The sequence below is a fragment of the Calonectris borealis genome, chromosome 6 (assembly GCF_964195595.1).
Source record: "Calonectris borealis chromosome 6, bCalBor7.hap1.2, whole genome shotgun sequence".
NCBI classification, from domain to species: Eukaryota; Metazoa; Chordata; class Aves; order Procellariiformes; family Procellariidae; genus Calonectris; species Calonectris borealis.
This window is the reverse complement of record NC_134317.1, coordinates 29,373,712-29,400,305: the sequence shown is the minus strand read 5'-3', so window position 1 is coordinate 29,400,305 and position 26,594 is coordinate 29,373,712. Positions and strand designations below refer to the sequence as shown.

At 41.9% G+C, this 26,594-nt stretch overlaps 1 protein-coding gene across 2 annotated transcripts in view; it reads right to left on the bottom strand.

The window, feature by feature from the left end:
* Positions 1-26,594, bottom strand: part of PARD3B (par-3 family cell polarity regulator beta) — a 433,243-nt gene that overhangs the window by 63,093 nt on the left and 343,556 nt on the right. For both annotated transcript variants that reach the window (XM_075153452.1, XM_075153453.1), the window contains one exon: positions 20,354-20,650. In XM_075153452.1, coding sequence (XP_075009553.1) covers positions 20,354-20,650 — 297 coding nt within the window. The remainder of the gene's footprint in view (positions 1-20,353; positions 20,651-26,594) is intronic.

Below are 26,594 nucleotides of genomic sequence, written 5' to 3'. Positions count from 1 at the left end.
AATTGTCAACGTTCAAGGGGTGGCAAAAGGCGCAGTCTGGTATAAGACTGGGCTGTGTTCCCTTCCTAAATATAAAGGCCCCGTTCCAGCGTATGGAAAGGCTACAGCTTCTTATTGAAAGAATCATATGCTTCTTATTTTTACTTTCTACACAGACAAAACAACCTCTTGTCTTCTCCATCCAGGCCCCCCCAAAACAGCTGTCACCATGTTCCATAAAAATTCAGCTTTAGCACACCTCTTACATGGGCATTTTCAACCCAAATGGTTGAAGGCTGGTTATTAACAAGTGGAAACACAGTTTTCCAATGGAAGTCAGGCCAGCAACTGCCCTCACACAACTGGCGCAGCCCGGGTTCATATGGCTGTTCCCTCCCTGCCCTATAGGACTGCGTGCTCCCTGGTCCAGCGGCTGGCTGCACGTTCCTGAAGGCAGCATAAAGCTGGTTTGCTCCTGGCATCTGTGGGATGAGTACTCCTTAACAGCAACCACAACACCTTTGAGGTACAGCCTGGTAAGCACATAGTACTCCTGCATGTGCTCCAGATTAAGCTGGAGTCAGCTTAATGAGAGACTTAATTGATGAGTGCTACTTCCTCCACTTGTCCATTAAGATAAGTACAGCACATGGACATTTCAACCCATCAAAGATGAGAAAATGCATTAATTTTGGTTTTCTTAGAGCTGTTAATAAATCTGACACTGTCTGGCAGTTTTCTTCATTTCCTACCATTTGACAGATACTGTGATCACAAGTTACAGAAGATGTTTTTCCTCTGAAATTATCACTCTGGTAATACAAGCCAGAAGGAAACTTTATCAAGATACCAAGAAGCTGGGTATCGTTTTTATTTTTAACTTTATGCGGCTGGTTTGTGAATATCTCAATGTGATAAAAAAATAAATTCCATCCGGTACTATTAAAAATACATATACACACACACATTAGAAATGACTGTATTACAGCAAATAATCACACTGTGTATTTATTAGTAAAAGTCAGTATTCCTCTCATATAATCAGCCTGGCTCTACTCAGACCCCTTTACTGTAAGAACTCCTGCAACTGTTTTCTTCCTCTTTCTCTCTCTCAAATTGACATTTGTATAGAATCAAGAAAAATCTTCCTTAATAATTTTTCATTACTAATGGCTTTTTTTGGTATGTGTATTTGGGAGGAGGGAAGGCAAAGGGCAGGAAAAAGCAGCTTTAAGTGCTCTGCAAATGATCCTCCTGAATCTGGGCCTCATAAATCCTATCAAATGTTATATTTCATCAATAGGCTGGAAAAGCTTTTTTCTCTGCAATGATGAAGCCTGGCTTTAAAATTTATGGTTTCATTTTAGAAATGGACTATAAAAAGAGTCTGACTTAGCTGTCTATCAACTGTAGCTGACATTAGCAAGTTAGGTGTGGACTTCCAAAGTGTTATACGTATTTTTTATTTATTATACATGTACATACATACATATAGAGATATATGAGGACATGTATATCACAGTGGGTTTGTGCATGCATAAGTACACAGCTGGCTTTTTTAAAAATTTTTTCTTATGAAACCATTTTTTTCCAATGCAAGAGGATCTGAGATATTCAGCAGATTAGATTGCAAAGTGATAAAAGTGTCCAGACCAGAGTTGGCTCAAAGATCTGCAGCAACACAAGCAAATTGCATTTTGCTGCCCAAATGATTGAGATAAAGTAGTTTATTTTGTTCTCATTCGTGGGGTGGCAAAATGCAATTCAGCAATGGCAGAGCAAGTTTCAGGGGGAAGCAGGGAAGATTTCAATAGGCTGTGGGGAAAAAAAGAGGAGGAGGGCGGGAAAGGACCAAAAAGTTTTAGGTGGTGGAAGACAATTAGCAAAGGACTGATAGATTGGGGAGGAGGGGGTGCAGAGCTTCTGCACCTCTCATGCATGGGGAGGGAGGGAGGAAGGGAGACAGCTTCCCCTGCCTCTGTGCAACTCGCTACCTCTACTCCCTTCCACAAGCCCTGGAAACAATTCTGCCTCCCCAAAGAGCCGCTCCTACTTGCTCTCCTGCACTCCTTGGGGAACGAGAGCGCTGCGAATATGGCTCCTATTCCTGTCGCTGCCACCACTGATGGGAGCCATGTGTGTGCCACAGCTGTCCTCTACAAGCCCAAAAGCTTCATCTGGCAGCCACAACAGCAGCTTCCTCAGATGGAGAAGGACACAGTCTGCGCACGCTGCCGAAACACCCGCTCCTCCTCTCCTCCTTCACCACCAGAGCTGGAGGTCTGCAGCCAGTGACTACTACTTAGTTCCCCCTATGCTTAAAAGCAGCCTTAAAGGTAACACTTCTAATAAGAAGCATTACTGCTCCCCCAAATCCTCAAGCAAACCACGTTTACAATAAAAAACAGATAAATAAAGTGACATAGCTGCAGCCGGAGAAGTGAAGCTCCACTCTGAATGCAGGGGAGCCCATCTCTCTCCATCCGCTACAGAAGAACCTAGTTTATGTGAAAACAGCAAATCAGATCATGCTGTTGAGCATTATGTGAACTAAACAGAAGAGCAGTTAATCTCAGTCTCATGTGGGATGGTTATTATTGCGTGTTGCCATCGTTGCTGCTGAGTCCAGCTGCAATATTGGTTTTGGTGGCAACACATAGAAAAACCTGAAAGTCCTGTTCCTCATTATAAAATGAGGAGAAATCTCACCCTGGGGAACAAATGAAAGCTGACAAGTGAATACTATAGAAAAGGTTGGGGCATGGAGTGGTTAATGGTAAATATATTCTGAGTCAAGACCAAGACAACAAATCTCTTCCATTGCCTCTATTTCGTAACATGAACAAGATGAAAAAATAAATGCACCCCTCATCGATGCTGAGGACGTGTATATACCGTGGCCTCCGATCACTCCTGAAGTACCCTGTTGTGAGGATACTGGCCGAGGTTCCTGTCACCAGCCCCGCTGGGGACAGTGGAGGGAGGCACTGCACCAGCGGGCAGCGCAGGGCAGGACCCCAGCTGCAGCTCCTCTAGCACACCCGCTGCAGGGGCCTCTTCTGACTGTGGAAGGGAGCTGGCTCTGCGCACCGTGGTCAGCGACGGCACACGCTAGCAAGGGATAATCACTCATTTGGTATTATCAAGCAGGGGAACAGGTAGGGGAAATACCACCCATCTGATTCTGCAAATCAAAGTGTGTTCTGCTTCTAGTGCTAGGTTTCCACTGTAAGTATACAAAATACATTGTGCTTACACCAATTTATGGAAATGAGAGGAGCTGAAACTGCCTGTATTTCCACAAAAAGGAGTATCTGTGTTAATGAAAGGTAACTTTATCAAACCTTGATCTACAGACAGCACATCTCTGGAATTCTACATTTTTTTACTGGAAGGAGGCATTCAGCAGTGTCACATCACATGAGCAGAAGTTACTTAAAAAAAGAAAATCTCGAAATGTTTCGGATTCATATAAGTTAACCCCACTTAACAATGAAATTCAGGACACTAAAACAATATTGACATGACAGTGTTTTCAAACACAAACACACTCATTCCTCAGCAGATCAATAATATTTCTAGCAGTGTATTTTTTTCATAGTTTTCCTATATGTTTCTCCTCGAAGGTTTCAAAATAATCAAGCAATTTAGCTTTCCCTGTAACTCTTGGGCTTTTTCAAACCTGAATTAACTCTTCTATATACAAACATCTTTTTTGACAGTCTGCAAAGAGAAGGTCCTGGCACTGTTCAAATCCTTAATTTTTCCCTTTTAAAAATCTTTTCATCTGATTTCCCCCTCCCCTCAAAGGATGCTTTTTTAGTTTTGTTATTCCTTCTTCTTTCCTTGCCTCCTTATTTCCCCACCTCTTCCCTGAGACTCGTCTCCAGCTCTTCTTTTTTTCGTATTTTGCTTGAGCTTTTACAAAATCCTGACCTGTTTACAGAGAAAAACCCACAGAGCTCAAGGGCTAATGTTTTACCCCTCACTCACCATCCCATATCTGGCTGCAGTCAACAGTAACCAGAATTCATCATCATCAATGGATTTTCAGTGACATGCACTGTATTTGCTCAGATAATGGCCCCATATATTGTCTCTGAAATGAGGGTGTGACCATTACCTACAGATATTCTCAAGAGTCAGTAATTGGCGTTGCTGCGGGACATGTTTGCTTCGTGTTTTGAAGGCAGACCTACAGAAAAGCCAGCTTTGAAGTTTTTTTTGGATGGTACTGTGCTCTCAGAAGGACACACCAACATTAACCTAAGCACATCACGTTTGGATTGGAGCAGGCCATTTGCTAGCTGGTTTGGAGCGCAGGGGAGGAACAGGCATACACTGCCTCTGAAAGGTCAGGCAAAGACATGAGGGTACAGACCTTTCCAAATTCTGTAGTGAGGGCCAGGCTAAACAATATAGGCTGGAGTGGCCTCACTCCAGTTTCTGACAGGTATCTTCCTTACCTCCACATAGTTTTGAGATAATCTTCAAATCTTTCAAGACTGCCTCAGGAACACCTGCAGACGAAACACCACTGCAACGTCCCCGTCAGAGATACAACTCTCCTTGCAATACGCTCTGCACAGATGCGTAATAAAAAGACAGTCCTGTTCCCACACACAGCAGAACAACAGAAACAGAAAAAGCAGGTGGGGGATCGCAAGATAATATGGAACGGAAATGGTCCGCAGGATGCCTGACAGTGATACTTAGTGTTTTAGGAAGGAGGCAAATACAACATGCCTATACAGGCTGCAAAGACAATTTCAGAGTTTATGAGCCTCACTGCTGTTTAAAGTCACTACAGATTAGCAGTATACAATTTTTTTTATTTAAAAGAACTAACAACTTGATAGAGCTACTGGACAAATAGGATCAAGCTGCGCTGGTGCCAGGTAACCATAAAAATTGTGTACAGAATATCTGTGAGAATGCAGCCTCCAAAATTACTATTTCCAGTGTAGGATAAACATCCATCCACTTCTCTAGTCCTCAACTTTATAAACTTGCTAACTGAGCACAAACGTGGATCACAGCCTCCATGCCTGGAGCAGGAGAGAGATGGATATGCTCTATCCAGTACACTTGTCCCACCTGGAGAGAGGAAAGCAAGCTGGCCCACCAAGATTTGAGAGAAGGAAGAGGAGAGATCGCTTCCATCAGCTGTATTTTTTCTGCAATGACCAAGGTTTAAAACCCCATGGATATGCATTATCACTGACTTAAGCACAGTGACCATAAGACTTTTCCTTCCCTCATTTTTCTCCATTCAAGTATATTCTCCATTAATGCACAAAATTACCCTTTTTTTCCCCTTCTAATTCACTGCTCCCCATGGGATAGCCACTAAAATTGATTCATGAATACACTACATGTACAGGCGAAAGTGGGAGCAGAGAAACCCCCTCTCCATCATATCCCTCTCCAGCAGGGACTTTGAGACACATTTTTGAGAACAAAGAATCCTCAAATCTTCTGGCATAGAGCTTAGAAATCAGAATGTGATTTCCAGTCTGTATCTCTTGCTTCATTACAGAAGATATGGCCCTTAAAATATGTAATTGGCTTTGACCAGTAATGTTTTATGCTCTAGCTTTTAGTTTTGTTTTCCTGTAGATTCCACACTGCAACAGGCAGCTTCCCTTCCTCCAGTCCTGCCCCCCAGTCCCAGCTGCAGCAGTGAAGATACCTCAAGGATTCAGGCAGCTGGAGAAAATGCAGGACCCTGGCTCTTGGACCTCATCTGTGTTTCACTCTTTTCACTCCTGAACATACATCTGGATTTGACAGTGTCATGCTTATCAGACAGATCAGCAGATAGTCTGCTATCTGTGTGATGATGCAGAATTAGGTCAGAAGAGCACTCTGCCAGCTTGTGTTTTGCTGTTTAATCCTGCATAGAGTAGTCGTGGAGACAGCAATAAAGGACAACTCATCACACTAACCAAATTCTTCACCCCCTAACCCTGGTCAATTTTCCGACCTTGAGAGGAAAATGAAATAAAAATCATACATTACTACTATTTAACTGTATATTCCAACAGGATAAATTTATGAGAATACAACCGAGGCCAGGAGGCAAATTTATTTTATGAAAATACATCATGTTCGAGGGCAAACTGAATGTTATAAAGTCTGAAGAATGGTAGTTCTCAACTTTTAAGCTGTCTTCTTCTGCGATGCCATAGCTGGGTCTTCCAGCCGGCCTCACCAGATGGCCACATTGGCCACCGTAAGAGTAACAGTCTGGAAACAAGTGCCCTACAGCCTTGCCTCAGCATCTTGGCTGGAATACACTCTTGAGGCAGCAGTTCTGTACTCACAGTGCAGAGATATTCCCAGTGCACTTGCTTAAGAATTCCTGAAATTTGTGAAGAAATTAAAGCCAAACTTCTGGTCCCATAGAGGTCAGGGAAAATAACAGAATGTTGATTAGTAGCTTTTAAATGTTAATCATCGCTATTCACACTAAAACCTTGTTACACTGAAAACAACCCCTCCCCACACCAGCACACAGTATGAAAACCTGCTTAAAAATAGTATTTAAAAAAAAAAAAGCAATTTTCTCCTAAGCAGTAGGTAAGTTCAGCTGCAGGTATGAATTCCAGCACCTATGTACAATTTTTTGTTTCATGGAGGCTGTGCGACCATTCCTCCTCTTACATACAACTGTGCAAATCAGCGTGTTAGTGATGCTTTTGCAAAGAGGGTTTGACAACAATAGAGAGTCCCCAGTCTGCTAAATAAGAAGTGACAACTCCATTTGAAAGCTGTCTCTGGATGTGTTTTATGTGCAGAAATTATCTGTGACAGTTCAGATCAAAATAGAGTTTTCATTTCATGTGGGAGGTAAATGGACGATAGAATAGGTTACTTTAAATGCTGTAGTCTAGTCCAATTAATGTTTCAGACTTTTTTTGTATGGATTTCTTCTGTATTCTATGCTCTAAACTTTGGGGTAAAAAAATGTAAAACTCATTTAGTCAATAGCATGATGCAAAGAACAGGCCAAAAGGTAATAAAAGTGGTTAACAAAAACAGTCGTGCGGAAGTATGACTTACATCCTCAGTAAGTTTGCAGGTGATACCAAGTTGGGCAGGAGTGTTGATCTGCTTGAGGGTAGGACCTGCAGAGGGACCTGGACAGGCTGGATCCACAGGCCGGAGCCAACTGTACGAGATTTAATGAGGCTGTGTCAGGTCCTGCACTTGGGCCACAACAACCCAATGCAACGCTACAGGCTTGGGGAAGAGTGGCTGGAAAGCTGCCCGGTGGTAAAGGACCTGGGGGTGCTGACTGACAGCCGGCTGAATATGAGCCGGCAGTGTGCCCAGGTGGCCAAGAAGGCCAACACCATCCTGGCCTGTATCAGAAATAGTGTGGCCAGCAGGAGTAGGGAGGTGATCGTGCCCCTGTACTCGGCACTGGTGAGGCCGCACCTCGAATCCTGTGTTCAGGTTTGGGCCCCTCACTACAAGAAGGACATGGAGGTGCTGGAGCGTGTCCAGAGAAGGGCAACGAAGCTGGTGAAGGGTCTGGAGAACAAGTCTTATGAGGAGCGGCTGAGGGAACTGGGATTGTTTAGTCTGGAAAAGAGGAGGCTGAGGGGAGACCTTATCGTGCTCTACAACTACCTGAAAGGAGGTTGTAGCGAGGTGGGTGTTGGTCTCTTCTCCCAAGTAACAAGCGATAGGACAAGAGGAAATGGCCTCAAGTTGCGCCAAGGGAGGTTTAGATTGGATGTTAGGAAAAATTTCTTCACCAAAAGGGTTGTCCGCTCGCTCACTGCCCCCCGGTGGGATGGGGGAGAGAATCAGAAGGGTAAAAGCGAGAAAACCCATGGGTTGAGATAAAGACAGTTTACCAGGTAAAGCAAAAGCCGCGCACGCAAGCAAAGCAAACCAAGGAATTCATTCACTCCTTCCCACCGGCAGGCAGGTGTTCAGCCATCTCCAGGACAGCAGGGCTCCATCACGCGTAATGGTAACTTGGGAAGACAAACGCCATCACTGTGAATGTCCCCCCCTTCCTCCTTCTTCCCCCAGCTTTATATGCTGAGCATGACGTCATATGGTATGGAATGTCCCTTTGGCCAGTTGGGGTCAGCTGTCCCGGCTGTGTCCCCTCCCAGCTTCTTGTGCCCCCCCAGCCTGCTCGCTGGTGGGGTGGGGTGAGGAGCAGACAAGGCCTTGACTCTGTGTCAGCACTGCTCAGCAGGAACGAAAACATCCCTCTGTTATCAACACTGTTTCCAGCACAAATCCAAAACATAGCCCCATACTAGCTGCTATGAAGAAAATTAACTCTGTCCCAGCCAAACCAGCACACATTTTCTTAAAGGTCTGGAGCCATCGCTGTGTTACTCAAGCACAACAGTGGCTCTTATGTAGAACTGAAGGGAGCTGTGCTGATTCAGTGCCTATAGCTTCCTATCTATCTTTTTCAAAGTCGATGGGGAAACCATCATTCATTGCTTTTTAGATATAAGCACTAAGTATTGTTAGTAGAGAACCTATGGACCCATGAGTGAGTGATCTCATCCCAAACAAGGGCCTACGAACCTTACATAATCTATTCTGTTTAGACCACACTTTAAACAATGCATATTTTGAATCTTTTCTGAGAAAGAGCATTTTTCTTGGCACGGTTTTCAATTTCCACCCACTTGGAAGAGCAGGTGTCTTTGTGTATCATTTCTAAATCCTGGGAATAAAGAAAACATTTAGAAAACATGTTAAAATTGTTTTCCTAAAGTCAGGGGACATTAATTTAAGGTTCCATGGGCATTACAGAAGAACAGACCTCCACTATAAATGCACTGAGCTAGTAGAAACACCAAGACAAAGCATTCAGAAGATATGAGAGCTCAGTATCTCTACCAGCCAAAGACTGAACACTGGTAATCTTATTCCTCAGAGGCAGGTTTTAACGCAAAAGAGAAATTACCATCTATCTATGCACTAGGGTCTTGAAAAGAAAAACAACAGAACAATGAAGCTGCTCAGACATCTGGTATATTTGCCATAGCTAATAGTAATGAGATAGTAGGCAGAGTGCAGATTAAAGGAGAAAAGGTATGAAGGAATACTGTTAATCATTTCGAAAGCCATACAGACATGTAAAAAAATACCAGTACTCAGACTAATAAGTCTAAATTTTGGGAGGAATTCTCAAGCACTTGTCATATTTAGATTGATAATCTATTTGTAGCAGCACTCGAAGAAAGAGAATTAGACTTCTGCCTATTCAGTTTTGGAGCCAGAACATGTCACTAAGTGCAAGAGACTTTTCAAGCTCTATAGCAAAGAGGTCAAAGCATCACCACTGATGCAGACACTGGTATTTACAGAGAAAAGGAAGAAAAGATCAATCCCTTCCCCCCCAGTCTCCTTTACTCTCCCTCTCTGAAGCAGCTGCTGCTTAAACATCGCCATTGTATATAGAAGCACAAAATAATTGCCTTCTGTTTTTTTTCAAATCATGGACAGGAACAGCAGATGTTAAAGGAAGAAAACAACACCTTATTCAGGTGAAGGACTGCAGACTGTCTGCTTCTAATTTGTGTACTAACAATCAATAACAATTAGGAACAGGTTTATTGCTCTGATGCTGTTCCCCAACCCTCCTCCACAACCTCACACCCCTTTGCCATGTTATGGAAGTATCTGCTGATACGTAAAGCGGGGGCTCCAGCCGCAGAAGGCCTCCTCTGTCATCACCCAAGAGCAGAGCAGAAGCAATCCAGGTCCCCTGGTTAGCAGCACACTTACAGCGTACAAGTGCTCAATTAAAGCAGTCCTTTCAGGCAATTATTGACCATTATGGTGACTCAGGCATAGGAAATAGTTGCCCCCTCTCCACAAGACAGACCACATTTTGAACGTGTTTTCATCCCTCTGAAGGTGCGTTATTGCTTACTTTTTAATTGCCAGGCCATGTACAACACTTGCATTAGAAACATGTTCTATGCTTAAACTTACAGGCCAGTCTCAAAATAATTGTTTTCCATGCATTTTATGTAAATACCATAATGATCAGTTGCCGTTGATTCCCATTTACAAGGTAATAACCATATCCAGGACTAAGTAGGCATCAAAGCCTAAGGGCAGAAGTGTTCATAACAGATAAACTCCACAGCTGAAGGACATGTTCTAGCTAATACTGCTTTGAGAAGAAATGCCCCTAAGATACTATTAGGCTGAAAAATTTTATTTAAGATTAAAATTTTAAGTGAATGAAGAAATTAAACTATAAATATAGGTCAAAGACTGAACAATAAGACGTTGTTTGAAATGTTAAAACATTAGTTGGCTCCTTCTCGTTTCTCCTCACTGCTTCCAAGTCACTGGAGCGAAGGGGCTAACAACCTGCCAGAGTGCAGATTCAAGAGAGGACTGTGACACTGGAAAGGTGTCACACTGACCTACCAGTACACAAGTAGGAAACTGGAGAGAAACAAGGAGGGGGGGTGGAAAAAATATCAAGAGGACATTTATTGCTCTACAAGTATGTTACGTTTATTTCATTTTTAGCACTTTCTAAAGGTATCTCACACTCACTCCTCTTGCATCTTTTTTATCATGAGTTGTTTTTTTGTTTCTCTCTTGAGCTTGGTGGAATGAAAAAATGAAGGCAGCTACCTGTTTTGCAGGCAACTGCAGAGTATAAAATCTTTCATGCAATCACGCTCCACATTTCTAAAAATGGCCTCCAGACACCAAGGACAAGTTAGCGATAAAAAAAGATAACCAGCGTGGTTATCTGAAGCAACATCATTTTCTCACATCCCTCTGTCCTAATGAAAGACTTCACTTTCTCTCAGATGCAGGCCACAATGTAGTTTAAGACAAATTATTTATTTCTTTTTCTATGACAGTCTAACATCACTCTCCACAAAATAGTCACAATTCTCTTAGACCATCCCAAGATCAATACTGATACCTTGATCAATGTCAACAAATGTTCTGCTGCTGCATGGCCTGCCAGAGAAACTGCTCCTTAGCCACAGTACAGCGGACTCCATATGGTGCCAGGTCTCCCTGCGGGGATGTAAGGACAGTCACAGAGGTTCAGAGGATATACCAACTTAACTACATCAGAAGACCTGAGCTGATGAAACAATAAACTATTTCTTGCCTTACTATGACCCCTTGGATTACGGACTGTGCCAGTGGACTTGTGATCATGGATTGAAAAATAGCACATTTTAGAGTGTCATCGACTGTATCCTCTGCACAGCTGTCAGACAATAATCACAATTATTCTCTTTTTATTCAGCATCCTGTTGCCTATTAAGCCATTTCCATCACATCTTATCAGTCCTCCCAATATTTTTGCTAGCACAATATTGAGTGATTTTCAGCTTTTCAAACAACATCAATTCTTACAGTTTTCTGCTAACTGAAAGATCTGGTTCGTGCTTCCACCTACACTTGCTATCGGCAATGCTGCTTACTAAGTGCTTGGGTAACGTTTCACCACTGGCATCTTGACACAAGCAGGGAGCAAGGTCCTGGACTCTTTAGGAGCAGTCGTTTTATCCTGCTATTAGATGCTTGAACCCTCCATGAGAAGGTTCCCATCAACTCATTCTGAGGTCAGATCTGTGGCCCCATTAGAGATTTTGTATCTTATTATGTTGAGAGCTAAGTCACTCAGTGGAACAGAAGAATTAAGATTAGCAGAAAAAACTTAAAGATCTGCCAGTGTAAACCTCAGGTAAACTGGGACTGCAGAAAAACCAGTGTATAAACAATCTTCTCAAAATGTGGCAAAAATTCCCTACATCTCATGGATGCACAGAGACAACAGTTTCCATTGTAAGGTTTGCACCACACATTTAAGCTGTATGAGTACCACACTCATATAAGCACTTTGCCTAGACACAAGTAGTCACGCTGGAAAACCCTACCAGAGCTCCTGTGTTGCTCCTGGTGGCAGTGTAACCTGGCAGGTCTGAGATGTGCCCGATGGTTCCCTGTGCTGCAGTCATCTCAACTGGTGTAAGAGTTTGTCCTGGTGAACTGAAAAAACCGATCGACTGTTTATTTTGAGAACATATGAGAAACTGTGGGATGTCACTTGAAGACTCTCAGGACTCAGTTATGCTCCTCACTGCTTAATGAAGAGGGGGGCTGGGGATTGCTTTACCTGTAGCTCAGAGGAACGTGTTAGCACAGGTCCCACTGACCTTGGATAACCTCGAACAGAAGTGAAGACACTGCGAAAACATTTCTCATGGCTCCAGTCAATGTCCATTTTCCCTGTCACACCTAAGAGTTACTTCTTCATCCTTATTAGACAGATACCACTGCTGTCTTAACTGGAACTACTCAGCATTTTGAAGCAGTCTGGTGATAGCCCTTTTTTCCCTCTCCTCCAAACTGAACCCTTTGTCCATTACTTTAAGATTTCTGGGAAAGGATTCTTTGCCTCCCACTAAACTTTGCCTATTTTTTAAAAACAGTTTGATCAGAAGCCACTAATTTATCTCAACAAAGTGAAAAGTCAGGACAGAACTTGCTGTGAGCTCATGTCATCACCTGGAGCCTGAACATACGGACGCTCACACACATGAGTTGGTCTATGCTCCTCATGTCCAAACTCTTCCACCTCCAAAAAAGACAGATTCTTAGTATGTGCAGACCTGGACGATACCTCATCTACTGGTCAGTTTTACTAAACAAAGATTATCTCTACAATGAAAGAAAGAATCCCTTTCTTCCATTTAACTAGTAGCAGCTAGGAAAAAACTTAGGAGTTTTTGAAAGCCATGGCTTGGATAGAGTGCGAGCTCCCTGAGGTCAGCCCTGTTGATTCATCTTACAGTGGGCTACACAGCAAAGCTTGCACGAGGCCAAGTCACCAGGCCTTTCTCTGGAACTACTTGCATATCCAGAAGCTAGGAGATGGTAAGGCAAAAGTACTGTGTCGGGAAGCTGGGGGAAAACCAGCAGATAGTTAACAAAAAGATTGGGAACTGGGCTGAGAGAAAGGGAAAACAAAAGACAAACAAACAGTTTCTTGGCAAAGGACTTGCTGGAAGGACAAGTCTCACAACTGTGAGCAGCATAACGACCTTCTGCTTGTTGTTTCTCTTCAATCAGGGAAATGGGACTAGGTTAACATTCATCATTTAGCCAGAATTGCAGTGCAGAATAAAGCTGACCGAAAACATACCTTTTTTTTTTTTTTCTTAGCTAGAGCAACTCTGCAAGGCTAATGATGGGGCCAAAGAGACTCATTCTGACAGAAGACAACCTCGAGCAATGAAAAGCTGGGCATTTTGAAAACCCGAAAGTATATGAAGTCGAACGGACTACTGGAGAGTAGTGGGAAAATAGAACGACATCAGATTTAACCATGTCCCTTACACTTTAATTAAAATAAGATTTAGCAATTTTATTTAAGATTACCAAATTCTCAGAGGAAAAGCATTTCTCTGTCTGTACTGCTACTAGACAACTATTAATTAGGAAGAATAAAACACAGTACACAATGCTACATCTATCCACCCATGCTAAGTATCCAGTAAGGTAGATTTCCTTGTTCAAGGAAAATATCCTAGTTACATTGCTTGCCTTCTAAATGGAAATACCACATGCTATTAGGGTTTGCACTTTAAGTATGGAAGTGACTGGCCTATAAACAAGATTTTAACAGCTTCTCTTTTGAACAACTCTGACTGTTTAATTAATCTTCAGCCATTAGCCATTCATTTAAAATGCCACTTACGAAATCTTAATTTTGCACATTATCATCTGGTTCACAAACAGCTATCTATGAGCAGCAGTGTAATGATCTCCCTCTCTCTTTCTTGGAGCTTACCAGCCCTATAGTCAATTCTGGCTTCTTAACTGACCGCACACACATATTAGCATTTAAAATTAAATGGTGTTTTGTTAAAAAAATATTGTGCCGAGAAAAGTTAATGCATACACACATTATTCTGCTGCTGATTAAAGGAGCAAATATGAGCTTTTGGTCAAACAACATCCTGCATAAGACAAAATTTAGCATCTCTTGCTCACACTAGGAAATACGCTATGGCAGGAACACATGCAAGGCCATATGATTTCATTCCAGCTGCATGGACGATCTCATTTTGTCTTTATTTGTACATTTAAGAGGCTGACAACACCATCTGCATTTCACTCTGTATCCTCTGGTATGGTCTCATCTTCCAGTAACAGACCTGCTCTTTCTCCAGGGATCTATCTTTTGCATTTGCATCCAAATGACTGAAAGAATAGGACATTACCAATAAATAGGCAGAATTAACGTAAAATAATTCCATGCAATAATATATCACATAAGAAAAGACAGGGCTGGAGGGGAAAAAAAAAAAAACCAAAAACCTGAACACATACGAATGCTTAACACAGCTGCCAAAACTCAGGCTCACCAGCATCTGCAGCAGGACAGTCACAAGGGAGTTGTGGGAGTGCAGTATATAAAATTTTACACATCTGTCAATAAGTGAGGTGATCCAAATGCAAACCCTAGCAGGCAGGATGCACGCAGGCAGATTTGTGACCATTCCAGACAGAATTTATTTCTGCTAAAGAATGCATGGCCTCGAACAAGCATGCACACATTACATGGCAGCAGCAGCTCTGCTCCGGTAAAAGTTTGACAACTTCCTTCTGTTTAGACATGCTCTAAAATGCTCTGGGGTTTCCACAAGAAGTGAACGATAGGGCTAGGGTCCCAAAGTTGGAAGGATCTGGATGAGGGGTTCCTGGGAAATAGCACTTTGAACTCCATCTGTAAAGTAGTTTTTCTTGAATGCTACCCGTAGATTTTTTTTTCCCCATATAGGTGGGAAATAAAACCAAGGCTCATTTAAACATATCCCAGGAGGTCCAGGTACTCAACATTTTCCCTAGTTAGCATAGTGAGCATGCAGTACGTATTTGTCCTTTCTGAGGAAGAAAACTGCAAATAGGATCAGGAGCAAAAAACACAGTACAAGTGTAACTTCAGTGGCACAATTTCCACTCCTGTGGAACTGGTGGCCAAAGGGGTTTCTGGACTGCCCTGCTCCCATGAGCAGGACACTCTACTGAGAGCCCCCAGGAGCCACTGAACTTCTGCTGTACTTGCCAATGCCAGTTAGATTTCTGACAACAGTTAAATTCAATCAGCCAGGAAGGACAGTAAGCTGCCAAACATTAAGTTTCTGTTTCAACATTATGGGGAACAGTGACCGGATTGCAGCCAAAGGTTCGGAAGACCTCACGGTACGTTTCAGAAAAAATAAATTCCAGAGGTAAAGGAGTCAGAGGACAGTCTCAGGAGGCATAGGGTAGTAAAGGACAGGGAAACAACGTAGATGATTTTAGGACACCAAGCAGAAGCAGCTATGTGGTAAGAGAGAGCGCATGGCTTACTCGTACTTGCCATGCTTCGTAAATCAAAATATTTCAATGCACGACCATAATTCTCTTTCCAGTGTAACACAAGGTATAGTGGCAAAGGGTATGTAGATATTACACAGCCTCATTCCATTTCTACCTTGCCTCCACAGTATCCATCTTGAAGAATAACCATTCCTGAGTAAAGGACCACCCACTCCTAGAGCAGTGGATTGCTTTTTTGCTATTCAGTGATAAAAGGTGTTGTAGATGGATGCACAGTGAGCAATGCCAACTGTACTTTGTACTGAGAAAAAGAAAACTTCAGTTTCTGGCTGACTAGAAATATAGGGCTAAGTAACATACCTGGGCAACCCTAACTTGCCCTTTTTTAACAAAGCCTTTTCTGTTCAGCTCTGGATTCCTATGGTTTTGGATTGAGCAGGATAGGAGCGACCTACACCTGCCCAAAAGACAAGCATTTAGCCTGCTTTTTAGTAAAAAAATGCTCCCTTTGCTAAATTTCAAAACTCTGGACCCTTTTTACTCTCCTCTCAGGCTTACACATAGCTTACATTTGCCATTTAGTTTCTCAGGACGCAACAGTAATTTTTCCATTTGATCCTTTCCAGGTAGAGGCAGACTGCCCAATGTCTTGCCCCTCTCTCTCGTAACTCTGGCCAGCTCTGAGGGTGGGATGCGAGGGGCAGAGTTAGGGTTGCGCAGAGGTATGGGTTTCATTTCTCCATTTTCAACTTTGTATGCTGCTAGATTGAACATTCTGGAAGAGTGCAAGTTTCCATAAGGAAACTTTCACCTTGTAATAAGGAAGATCCATTTTTCAATTAATTAATTAACATCATAGAGTATAAGATCTTGCACAGTGGGACCCAACATAGCATCTCCAAAAATGGAAAGCTGGATCAGACTGGGGCTTTGGACTCTACTCCTATATAATAAAACAGTGTTGGGTTTTTTGTCAGTATTTTTTAAATCTGCAACAAGATACAGCTCTGAATCTATTCTTGCTAAACAAAGGAAAACTGTATTCATTTTTGTCAGACCAGCACTTTGAAATTCCCCAAGATAAGACACACAAATAAATGAAAAATTATACTTGGCAATGAGTTTGGCATCAGACTTTAAATGTTTCATAGTTCTGGGCTGAGGAAATAAGTTGAGCAAAGTCTCTAGAACCTTTCCGGAGATGTACTCGGGGTGTTTGGATATACTTGACAGCACCATGTTCAAGGGAGGAAAAAAGAGGAAATTGCTTATTTGAAACGTGAGAAAGGATTGCACCATGTGACATGCCTGACATTTAAGTGATAATAGCGTTGTGCATATGCTCTTTTGGCTTTGGTCTGACACCTAGGCTCTGACATGTCATAGCACTGTCATGGTACAGCCTTGATGACTAAACTCAGAGAGATGTGACTTACCACTTGTTTCAGGAACATATGGGCCACAGATCACCCAGACTCTGCCACAGGCTGGGGAAACATACAGCATCTCAGGCAAAGACCCTGCGAGTTCCCCAGCTGCACAAGGTGGCTGTGCAGGCTGCACCATCCTTTGGGATGCCATTTGCATTACAGAAAATTGTGGCTAATTAGAAATAAACAGAAAAATGCTTGATTTACAAAGAAATGTGTGATTTTGCCAGCTAATTTTTTTTTCACTCTCTTTAACTTAACATTCACAGAATACACTGATCATGCTAATGCTTTCGCTATATTCATTAATAAGGACAATTTACATTTATATAGCACCTCTCTCAGTTAAGAATCCCAAAGCTTTCAGCAAAATATACACAAAAAATTACATCTATTGCACTGAATATAGTCATCGTCGGAATGAAAATCAACAATTGTGAAGCACTGCAGAAGAACGTTACACAACAGTTGCAAATGAGACACAAAGCAAACCCCCGAAAAACCCAAAGCAAAAACCCCTGAGATGCCAGATGCAAGCATAGATAAGGGGATGTTAGTATGCAAAGAGCAATGTGAAGCAGGTCTGTGTGTGCCCTGAGGAGCAGTGCTTGGAGGCAGCAAACATACTTCATTATGATTAAAACAACAGACTTCATACATGTGCAGCCTATTGCTTTTCTGAATACTGAGGGAGATTCTCAGTTTAAACTGCAAATCTACTGAGAAGAATGAACCAGGAACACTCAGTGGATTCTGGTGATGAGAAAGGGGAAGATAAGTAAGCGTACACAAATTGTGAACAGCACTTATCTGACCACTAAGCTTCTTACTTTACAAATGGCCTCCAAGTTTTAAAAGGCATTAATTATGTTAATACATTCTTCTGCAAAAATAGAATAAAATAAAAATGAACTTCTTGTTTCAAATGATGAGTTTTAATTCTCTGTCATAATGACACATAACTAGAATTCCCAGGCCAAAATGAAATCATCTATTCTCTCCGTGTTCAAATCCCCCTTCTACCCCAAAACCCATTTACTTTAGTCGCTGATCAAGTCTCCACACACTACATTACAAGTTGAGAGTCAGAGGTGGGAGAAAAAGCCATCCATCTAAAGTAAAATTAATAGCAAAACTTTGAGAGCGAGCATGCATGCGTTAGCAAGACCAAAGCACGAGCTATTACATGACAAATGTGTTGATAAATGTTCAGCCCTGCAAACACAAAATAACTTTGGTTTGGCTAATAAGCATCCATTCTAGCCCTTTCCCATCATTTTGAGGCAGACAAGGTAGTTTTCATACTTGACCCTTGAAAGCAGATTTGATTTTGTAATTAACATGTTATCCACATGTTTTTCTTTCCACATCTCTTTCTCCTTTCAATACTCTCTCTCTAGCACAGAAAGATTTCCTTGCCTGAAGTTGCCACTATATTCAACAACTGCTGGCTGAGACCTCACGACCCACTGCATAAATTCACATAAAATTATTCACGTTTGGCACATTTCTGTTGGCGAATAACAACCACCTTTTTGTCTCTGAGACAAAGGAAAGAAAGATTTAAAAAAAGAACAAAGGCAGCCTAATAAGAATCCCACATTTCCTATCTTTTCCTAATCTGGTTAAAGAGTCTCTACAAGCCTGAGAAATTCAACAAAGCAAAGTTGTTGTGGACTGTTTGTCTTTCAGTGCAGAATCAACACAGACAGAACAGCCTCTCAGCATGACTTCTGATCACGGGCTCAGATATGAGGTAACTTTTCTTGCCTGTTAGATATTTTGGTTTTAGTTTTTCACTGAGGTACCATGCTATCATGCAATTACAGCTAAATTCACACTCAAATCCAGGATCCCAACACCAAATCCAATCCTGGTTGGGACTTCAGTCTCGTCCACATAGCAAGTCAAGAGTTCATTCAGTGTGGTTACAACCACAATACAAGCAACCAAATAAAAAAGGCCAGAGGGAAAGACTTGAGCATTTCTTTTTGCTGCATGAAAAAAACAATGTATAGACCACACTTCAAAACTGATGACATTTTTAAAATGTAAAACTATGAAGTCCTGTTAAAAGTGAAATTATGAAGCAACCTTTCTGACAATATCTTACTTACTCCAATTGAGTTATATCTGTATATATTTATATTTGAAAAATATATGAACCTGAATTTAGACTCCCTCCCACTGGGAATTCTCAGATGTTGGTTTATTGGGTTAGTATGAACTCAGTTTCTGATCCCTTCGCTATATACAAATGTTTATGTGACTTCGGTGACAATTGCCTCAAGACTTTTCTAGTAAAGCAAAACCCGCTAGATGGCAAAAAGCTGCGATCACTACCTCTTATTTCACCCTCTTCACCCTTATGTAGTAGGGGAAGAGTTAAAAATATGGAAGAAAAAAATTAGCAATGTCATTATGTTTGGAAAGATCTCTACCATACTGTATTTAGGTGAAAAAGAGAGATACTTGGCCCATTCCCTGCTACAAACTTAGATTTATGTCAGAAGTGTTTTATGACTATTTATAACAATGACTCAGTAGACGTTTTTAATGTATTATGATGCCATGAACTGAAAACACTCCTATATCTGTGCTCACATATTTCTCCAAAATTAACAAGTGTGGTATCACATAGCACAGATTGAGGCTATGGGGTGACACTACAGATTGTAATATGAACTCAAAGCATGAACAATTCCTCAAGTCCCCCATGTTACTCTGTCAGCTCTTCTTTTCACATAGACTTGTATATCTTGCCTACTCACTCATACATTGGTTTGAAAAACCCAACATCGATATATTAATGCCATGATAGTAATGAAGTCTTACGTTCTTTTAGCCCTAAATTCCAGAAGCAACCAGTTTTAAAATCATCATCATGGTGGGTACATTACCAACTCAAAGGAATTTCTGTTTTCTTTTTAACCCAGGGAAAAACTTGACCATCTTTCTTTAATGCTATCACCCTGGAAGCTTGACAGTAAGGATTAAAAATTGCTCTTTCCTTCCCACTTGGCTATTGGAAAGGCTGTGAAAGGCAATCAGTCTTGTGAAGCCACACTTCACAGTCTGCATAAAAATGCCATGATTCCCAGTTCTCTCCCCAACCTAATTGAAAGCGCATAATATCACACAGCTGGGGAAAACTAAACCATAAACATATGCAATATATCATGCTATCATACAAAACCTGTTACTAATAGGCACTTGATGATCAGCAGGATCGAAAGGGATCTGAAAACAGGATTATTTTTGCTGCAGGGTAAGAACTTTTCCCGATTGAAAGAGGGAAAAACACTCTCTCAGCAGTGCAGAAATTGGACTGGAGTCAGTTCATTCATTCTGTTTGTGAAATATGGACTTTTCTTTAATGATTTCTGTTTGACTGCTGCCTTGCTTAGATGCTTTGGGGGTACTGCTGCAGCAAATCATGGTTTTGGTTAAGAGGAAGTCCATAGCTTTCTAGTCAGTAAATAGAGGGGTCTGGGGCATCTGAACAGCCCCCCCCACCTAGCCCTAGGCTCTCTCCCTAAGAAGCTACCAATGTTTGTAATGCCAGGTGGCAATATTACCTGTCACCAGGAGTCTGTGGGTAGTGCTGCTTGTTTATTTTTGCATACAGTCCTTCCAAGTGCTCCCTCTCTATTGGTGCTGAAGGAGAATCACGTGGATATACAAAGGTTTCTGCTGCTGCTGGTGATGATGGCCTGTAGATGCTTGCTGATGGATAAACCTCTCGGAAGTGGTTTACTCTGGCATAATTTGGATCCATCTCATCATCATCAATGTCAGGCCCTCCAGGACCAGTAGAATAATCACTCAGGCCTCTCAGTTGCTTTTGCCGTAACTCCTGATGCTTTGCACCAATCCTAACAATTAAAAAGAAAGAACAAATACACAGTTGGATCTGCTTCAACAGCAACCACAGACACTGATTCATCACACAAATTTGGAGCACCAAACCCAAACCCAACTGTTTAGATCTTCCAGTACGCTGTGAAACCGGTGCCAGATAAAACAAAATGGTGCATGCAGCAATTTTGTTCTTTATCTCTGGCAATCACCTTTGTAACCAAGGTTGGTCATCATTCTGATGAAAAAAATCAATGCTGAATAGTGTGGCTTTTCACAAGTGTGTGTGTGTGTGCATGAACACACATAGAGTTTAATTCTACATCTACTCTCCACTTTGCAGTTAATATACCTAACCCAATCCTGAAACTTCTATCTAAATTAGCCAGTAAAATTGTTACTGCCCCTTGGTCACTTGACCCACCTAGATTCTCCTAAATACATTAACTTGTGAAAAGTGGATTAAACGTGAACATAAATGGAGAGATGGCACAGTTGTCTCAAATCAAAGGACCACAGTTAATTTGCTGAAGATTTAATTTTTTAAAATTTTATTTTGGCTACATAAATGTGGAAATCATGCCTTACTATATAGGGGATAGGGACAAAGTAAAACAGCAAAGAAATTAATAGAAACCTGACAGAGATGAATTGGTACATATAAGTGAATTAAAGACTATTACTGGCAGTACTCCACTGTGATAAAGCCTTAAGTGATATTACAAAATGCTGCTGCTAATCAGGGCCATTGTGTAATCTCTTTGGAATAGTAAAACATATTCAGGTAAATTTCAAACTCAGCTGATATTCAATGATTCAACATTCATGCTGGAGAAAAAAAACCTATAGCAAGGCTCTGTGAGCGTGCAACTTCCAAGTGCTCAGCTACTCTTCAACACAGCGTAATTAAATGCAGTGAGATGGATCTGGCAGAATGCTGACCACAGTACATAATAAATAGCATTTACAGAAAATAACGGAGCATGGAAGAAATAACAAAGAAGGGAAGACAGATACAGAGATGCAGTGCTGCCTGACAGAAGTAGTCAACATTTGCTGTTGACTGTATCTGAAGTACAGCAGCAGTGTAGAAAGAATAGTTTAATTTGTACCATAGAAGAATAAGTAAAAACGGTCTAGCAAACTTGGTTACCCCAGTAAAGTATAATGGCCTCAGGACTCTGCAGAGTGAAAAATGAAGATGTTCTAGAGAAAGTCTTTAAAAGACATGGAGAAAATTGTTCCCCTAAAGAAACAGATGAGCACATTGGGAGCTTCCAGTCTGACAGACAGGAGCTATTAAGTGCAGAATAGGATTCATACCGTTTAATTTGCTTCATTAGAATTGTATCATCAAAATAAACGCTAATACTTTTCAAATAATTTGTAGCTAAAAAGGTTCACAAATAATTCTAATGAGAACAGCATGCCTTTCTACATATATACTTGTGTACCTTAATGTGTATCACGCATACTTTCTAGTTACACCTCTCCGTTAACTGTGCTAGGACATACCTAGAGATGATGCTAGTTTTTAACACTTAGAATGTACCATACTTTACAGCAGGATGAGCCTGCAGATGATACAGTCCTTGACAGTCGGGGGGGTGCCTGCTATCCACTCTGCTTTCCTTCAGTGAAGCACATGACCTTTCTTCTCCCCAGTACTCGAGTATCATGTGCAGTTTTGGGCACCCCAGCGTAAGAAGGACTTCAAACTATTACAGTGTGTCCAGACAAGGGCGACCAAGATGGTGAAAGGTCTCAAGGGCAAGACTTATGAGGAGCAGCTGAAGTCACTTGGTTTGTTCAGCTTGGAGAAGAGAAGCCTGAGGGGTGACCTCATCACTGACTACAACTTCCTCAAGGGGGATGGTGGAGGGGGAGGTGCTGATCTCCTCTCTCTGGTGACCAGCGATAGGACACGAGGAAATAGCATGAACCTGTGTCAGGGGAAGTTCAGATTGGACATTAGGAAAAAGTTCTTCACTGAGAGGGTGGTCAGTCCCTGGAACAGGCTCCCCAAGGAAGTGGTATGATTTCGTTTTAGGTAGTCCTTCGAGGAGCAGGGAGTTGGACTTGATGATCCTTATGGGTCCCTTCCCACTTGAGATATTCTATGATTCTATGAAACATTTTAATATAAAGATTATGTGAGAGAATATCTTCCCAGCACACCATTTCTGCTTTTCCTCAACTTCCTGATCCCAGCCTAGTTAGTCCATTTTCTTTCATTTTTCTTCAGATATCATTAAAAATACTCACAAAGCCTTAATGTAATCTACTACAGTAGTTCTTAGAGATGAAAGGATGATAAGAAGAAATAAGCTACAATCCGTCTATATCCTTAACACCTCTCAGGTTTCTACACCGAGGCTTCCCAAGAATTTCTCCTTTTTTCTTTCTGGAGCTTCTTTCCCTGTACAATCACCTCCTCCTCCCGTAACCTTTATTCCACTTCTCTTTTGCTTCAGGTTTTCATGCCACACACATTCCCTGCTTTGAATTCTGTGCTGGTTTTGGCTGGGGTAGAATTAATTTTCTTCATAGCAGCTAGTATGGGGCTATGTTTTGGATTTGTGCTGGAAACAGTGTTGATAACAGAGGGATGTTTTCGTTCCTGCTGAGCAGTGCTCACCCAGAGTCAAGGCCTTGTCTGCTTCTCACCCCACCCCACCAGCGAGCAGGCTGGGGGGGGCACAAGAAGCTGGGAGGGGACACAACCGGGACAGCTGACCCCAACTGGCCAGAGGGATATTCCATACCATATGACGTCATGCTCAGCATATAAAGCTGGGGGAAAAAGGAGGAAGGGGGGGGATGTTCGGAGTGATGGCGTTTGTCTTCCCAAGTAACCGTTACGCGTGATGGAGCCCTGCTGTCCTGGAGATGGCTGAACACCTGCCTGCCGGTGGGAAGGAGTGAATGAATTCCTTGGTTTGCTTTGCTTGCGTGCGCGGCTTTTGCTTTACCTGTTAAACTGCCTTTACCTCAACCCACGGGTTTTCTCACTTTTACCCTTCTGATTCTCTCCCCCATCCCACCGGGGGCGAGTGAGCGAGCAGCTGTGTTGCCGGCTGGGGTTAAACCAAATTCAAATGGTGGCCCGGGTCAGGATAGGTGCTATGCTCAAGTGCAACCTCACCCAGGGTAAGGCAGTGTCTTGAAGAAGTCGCAGATTGCAAAATGAGCCTTTGATTCTGCACAATTCTGACTACCCTCAAGGGAGATTTTATTGGAGAACCTTATGGAGGGCATAGTCTGGTGTCAATATGTGATCAATTCCGTTAGTAAGGCACATATTCTCTCACTTTACTGCCAATTGCACTGGCTTAGCTGGCTGATGGCTTCCTGGGACAGTGAGAGTTTAATGGCATTTGAGGAACGATGGGACATACAACTTATTCTTTGTAAAACTAATGGTGACACTGGTATAGACCTTGGTAAAAGTCATGCTTTTATTCATAAAGCAATGGACGATGGCATGGGAAGAAAGTCAACACCGAGGAGCTATATATGAAAACAGAAACTAAAAAGCAGTGGTCAGCTTGCATTTCTATCTAAACCACAAACCATTGCTAGCAAATGAGTAATAATTAGAGAGCAGCTGAAAGTGTGCAAAGCCTTTATCCTCCAAGGGTTTGTGAATAAAGATAAAAGAGAGATTATGCAGCAGGGGTGGTGGAAGGAGCCAATCTGCCCGTGCCCGTGAGTGAAACACCACGTTGATCGCTCACATAAAGGAATTTGGGGCAAAGTTATCACTTGGTCCATTTACGTAAAAACCGGTCTTTTCGGGTAGCTCATCGTCCGAGAGCACTCATCATACTATAAGGACAGGGATGGATTTCCATTGCAGATAAGGCCTCAGACACCAGTGAAGCAGGGTGGGAGGCCTACGCCGCTGATTTCCATCTTTTATACACACAGGGACTTCAAGAGAAACCCTCTCACAGATGGATTAATATTTTAAATGTCCCACATGGGATTATGTCAGAAATGTAAAAACAAAGGAACTATCTTTGTTCAATTAAAAAAAAAAAAAACAAAACAAAAATCACACAAGTAACTGTTAGCTCCTGCACCCAATAACTCTGTCAGTTTGGTAGCAGTCCTTGCCTCCGATTATCCTGCTCTTCTTCTGCTAAAATGCATAAAGCACTTTGAGATTGTTGCCGTCTTCCAGATTAACTCTGAAAAAGCACCGAATGGTCTTAAAAACCTGGGAAATTGTGGAGGGCTTCACCCTCACTTAGTGACCAAAAAAGCCTAAACAAAGACTTCAGTGCAGGAATATGTCATATGAGGTACAAGTTTCATGTCACACACAAGTCCTTGTGGGATGATACAGGCAGAAAAATGGGAGGACAACCGCCATTTCAAGGAACGGTCTTATCACACGCCAGTGCAGAAGGCATAGCACACAGTCCTGAGAAGAGTCACAGCAGTTTCTCAGAAAATGATGAGCCATAATGTTCTTTGGACCAATACATCATCTGTCCCCTCGGTATTTAAGACCTATTTGAAAGCAAGAGTAGTGCAGCACGGCAGCATCACGTGAATCTTGCTTTCATGTCTGACAGTGAGAGTAATTTGTCCTGCTATCAATACTGGTATATTCTGCACAACAAAAGCTGGAATTAGGTCACCACAATTTTCTTTTGTTCCTGTGAAAAAGCCTAGCTTCTTCAACTTCTTCTTCTGAATGCAATCTTCAATCGCTGCCACTATTATAAGTTGAACCTGCTCAAGAACAATTATTTCCATTCTATATTACATGGACCAGTCAATACCAGGTTATGTGAAATTCTTCATGATCAATGTTTCATCTTTTCAATATGGCTATTATAATTGCATTAATATTTCTTGTTTCCTTTTTACTCTTCCACACAAATCTATGAAATTTGCTCAGTGATCTCTTTTGCATTTCAATCCAAATGTTCAAATATAGGGAAACGAACTATCAGATGGCTGGTTTTAGTTTCTTTCTATTTACCTGTCCTTCCATGCCTTCTCTTATGTTTTTCACCTTTGAAGTTTCTTCACATTTTTGTGAAGTTTTAAATATCCGCACTGTATTTCAGCGTCATGTTTTCACCCAGTTTTAAAGCAATCTTTTCTATAGCACATCCCAGTAGGTGCCCAGCAGTTCTTTGCTGGCATACAAAAAATGAATGTGCTGTTCCTTCCATCACTCCTATAATGCTCTGCCAACCCTGCTAAGCAGGCTACTTCTGCTATATCCCACTCTAGTCGTTTACCATTTCTGCACCTTCCTCTGCATTTCTTCTTATCTGAAACAGCATTATCTTTACTCCCCACCACCAAAGCCCCCCGCCCCCCAAGCCCCAAACTTCCAAATCAACACAACTATCATAGCAATCAGCTTACAGTTATTATGATCAAACAATTACTACAAGACAGCTCCAAACTCACAGCACAGGATGGGTCTCGTTAAACAACTGGTGCAAATTTGTGACAAAAGATAAAATGTCACTCAGCACCATGATGCTGGCAGTGAAACCAGAGATGAGGAGAGGCACAGGTCACCATCTGAACAATTTAGCGTAGCACTGAAGTTTCTACAAACTTCCTGATGAGGGAAAGGGAAAAGAAAAACTCACACAGAATGAAGGGAAGTTAGATATATTTCCTTTTGGGTATCCCATATCAATCCTGCTTGCTCTTTTCCGCCACCTGAACATCATGCTCTCCAGTTAAATCACTGCACGACAGCTACATCAACTTCCCTTAGCTCTGTTTCTGTAAAAACACAACCTTTGCACACAAGCAGCCAGAGGACAGGCAACAGAAGTGCCGTATCAAGCAATGACCTTTTTCTTTTCCTGTGACCCATCTTTTTCTCAACAGCGTCCAAATACATATCCTATCCTAATCTTTTCTGTTGCTTTCAAGACCCACTAGCTATCACTAGAACCTTTCTTTACAACAAATAATTTC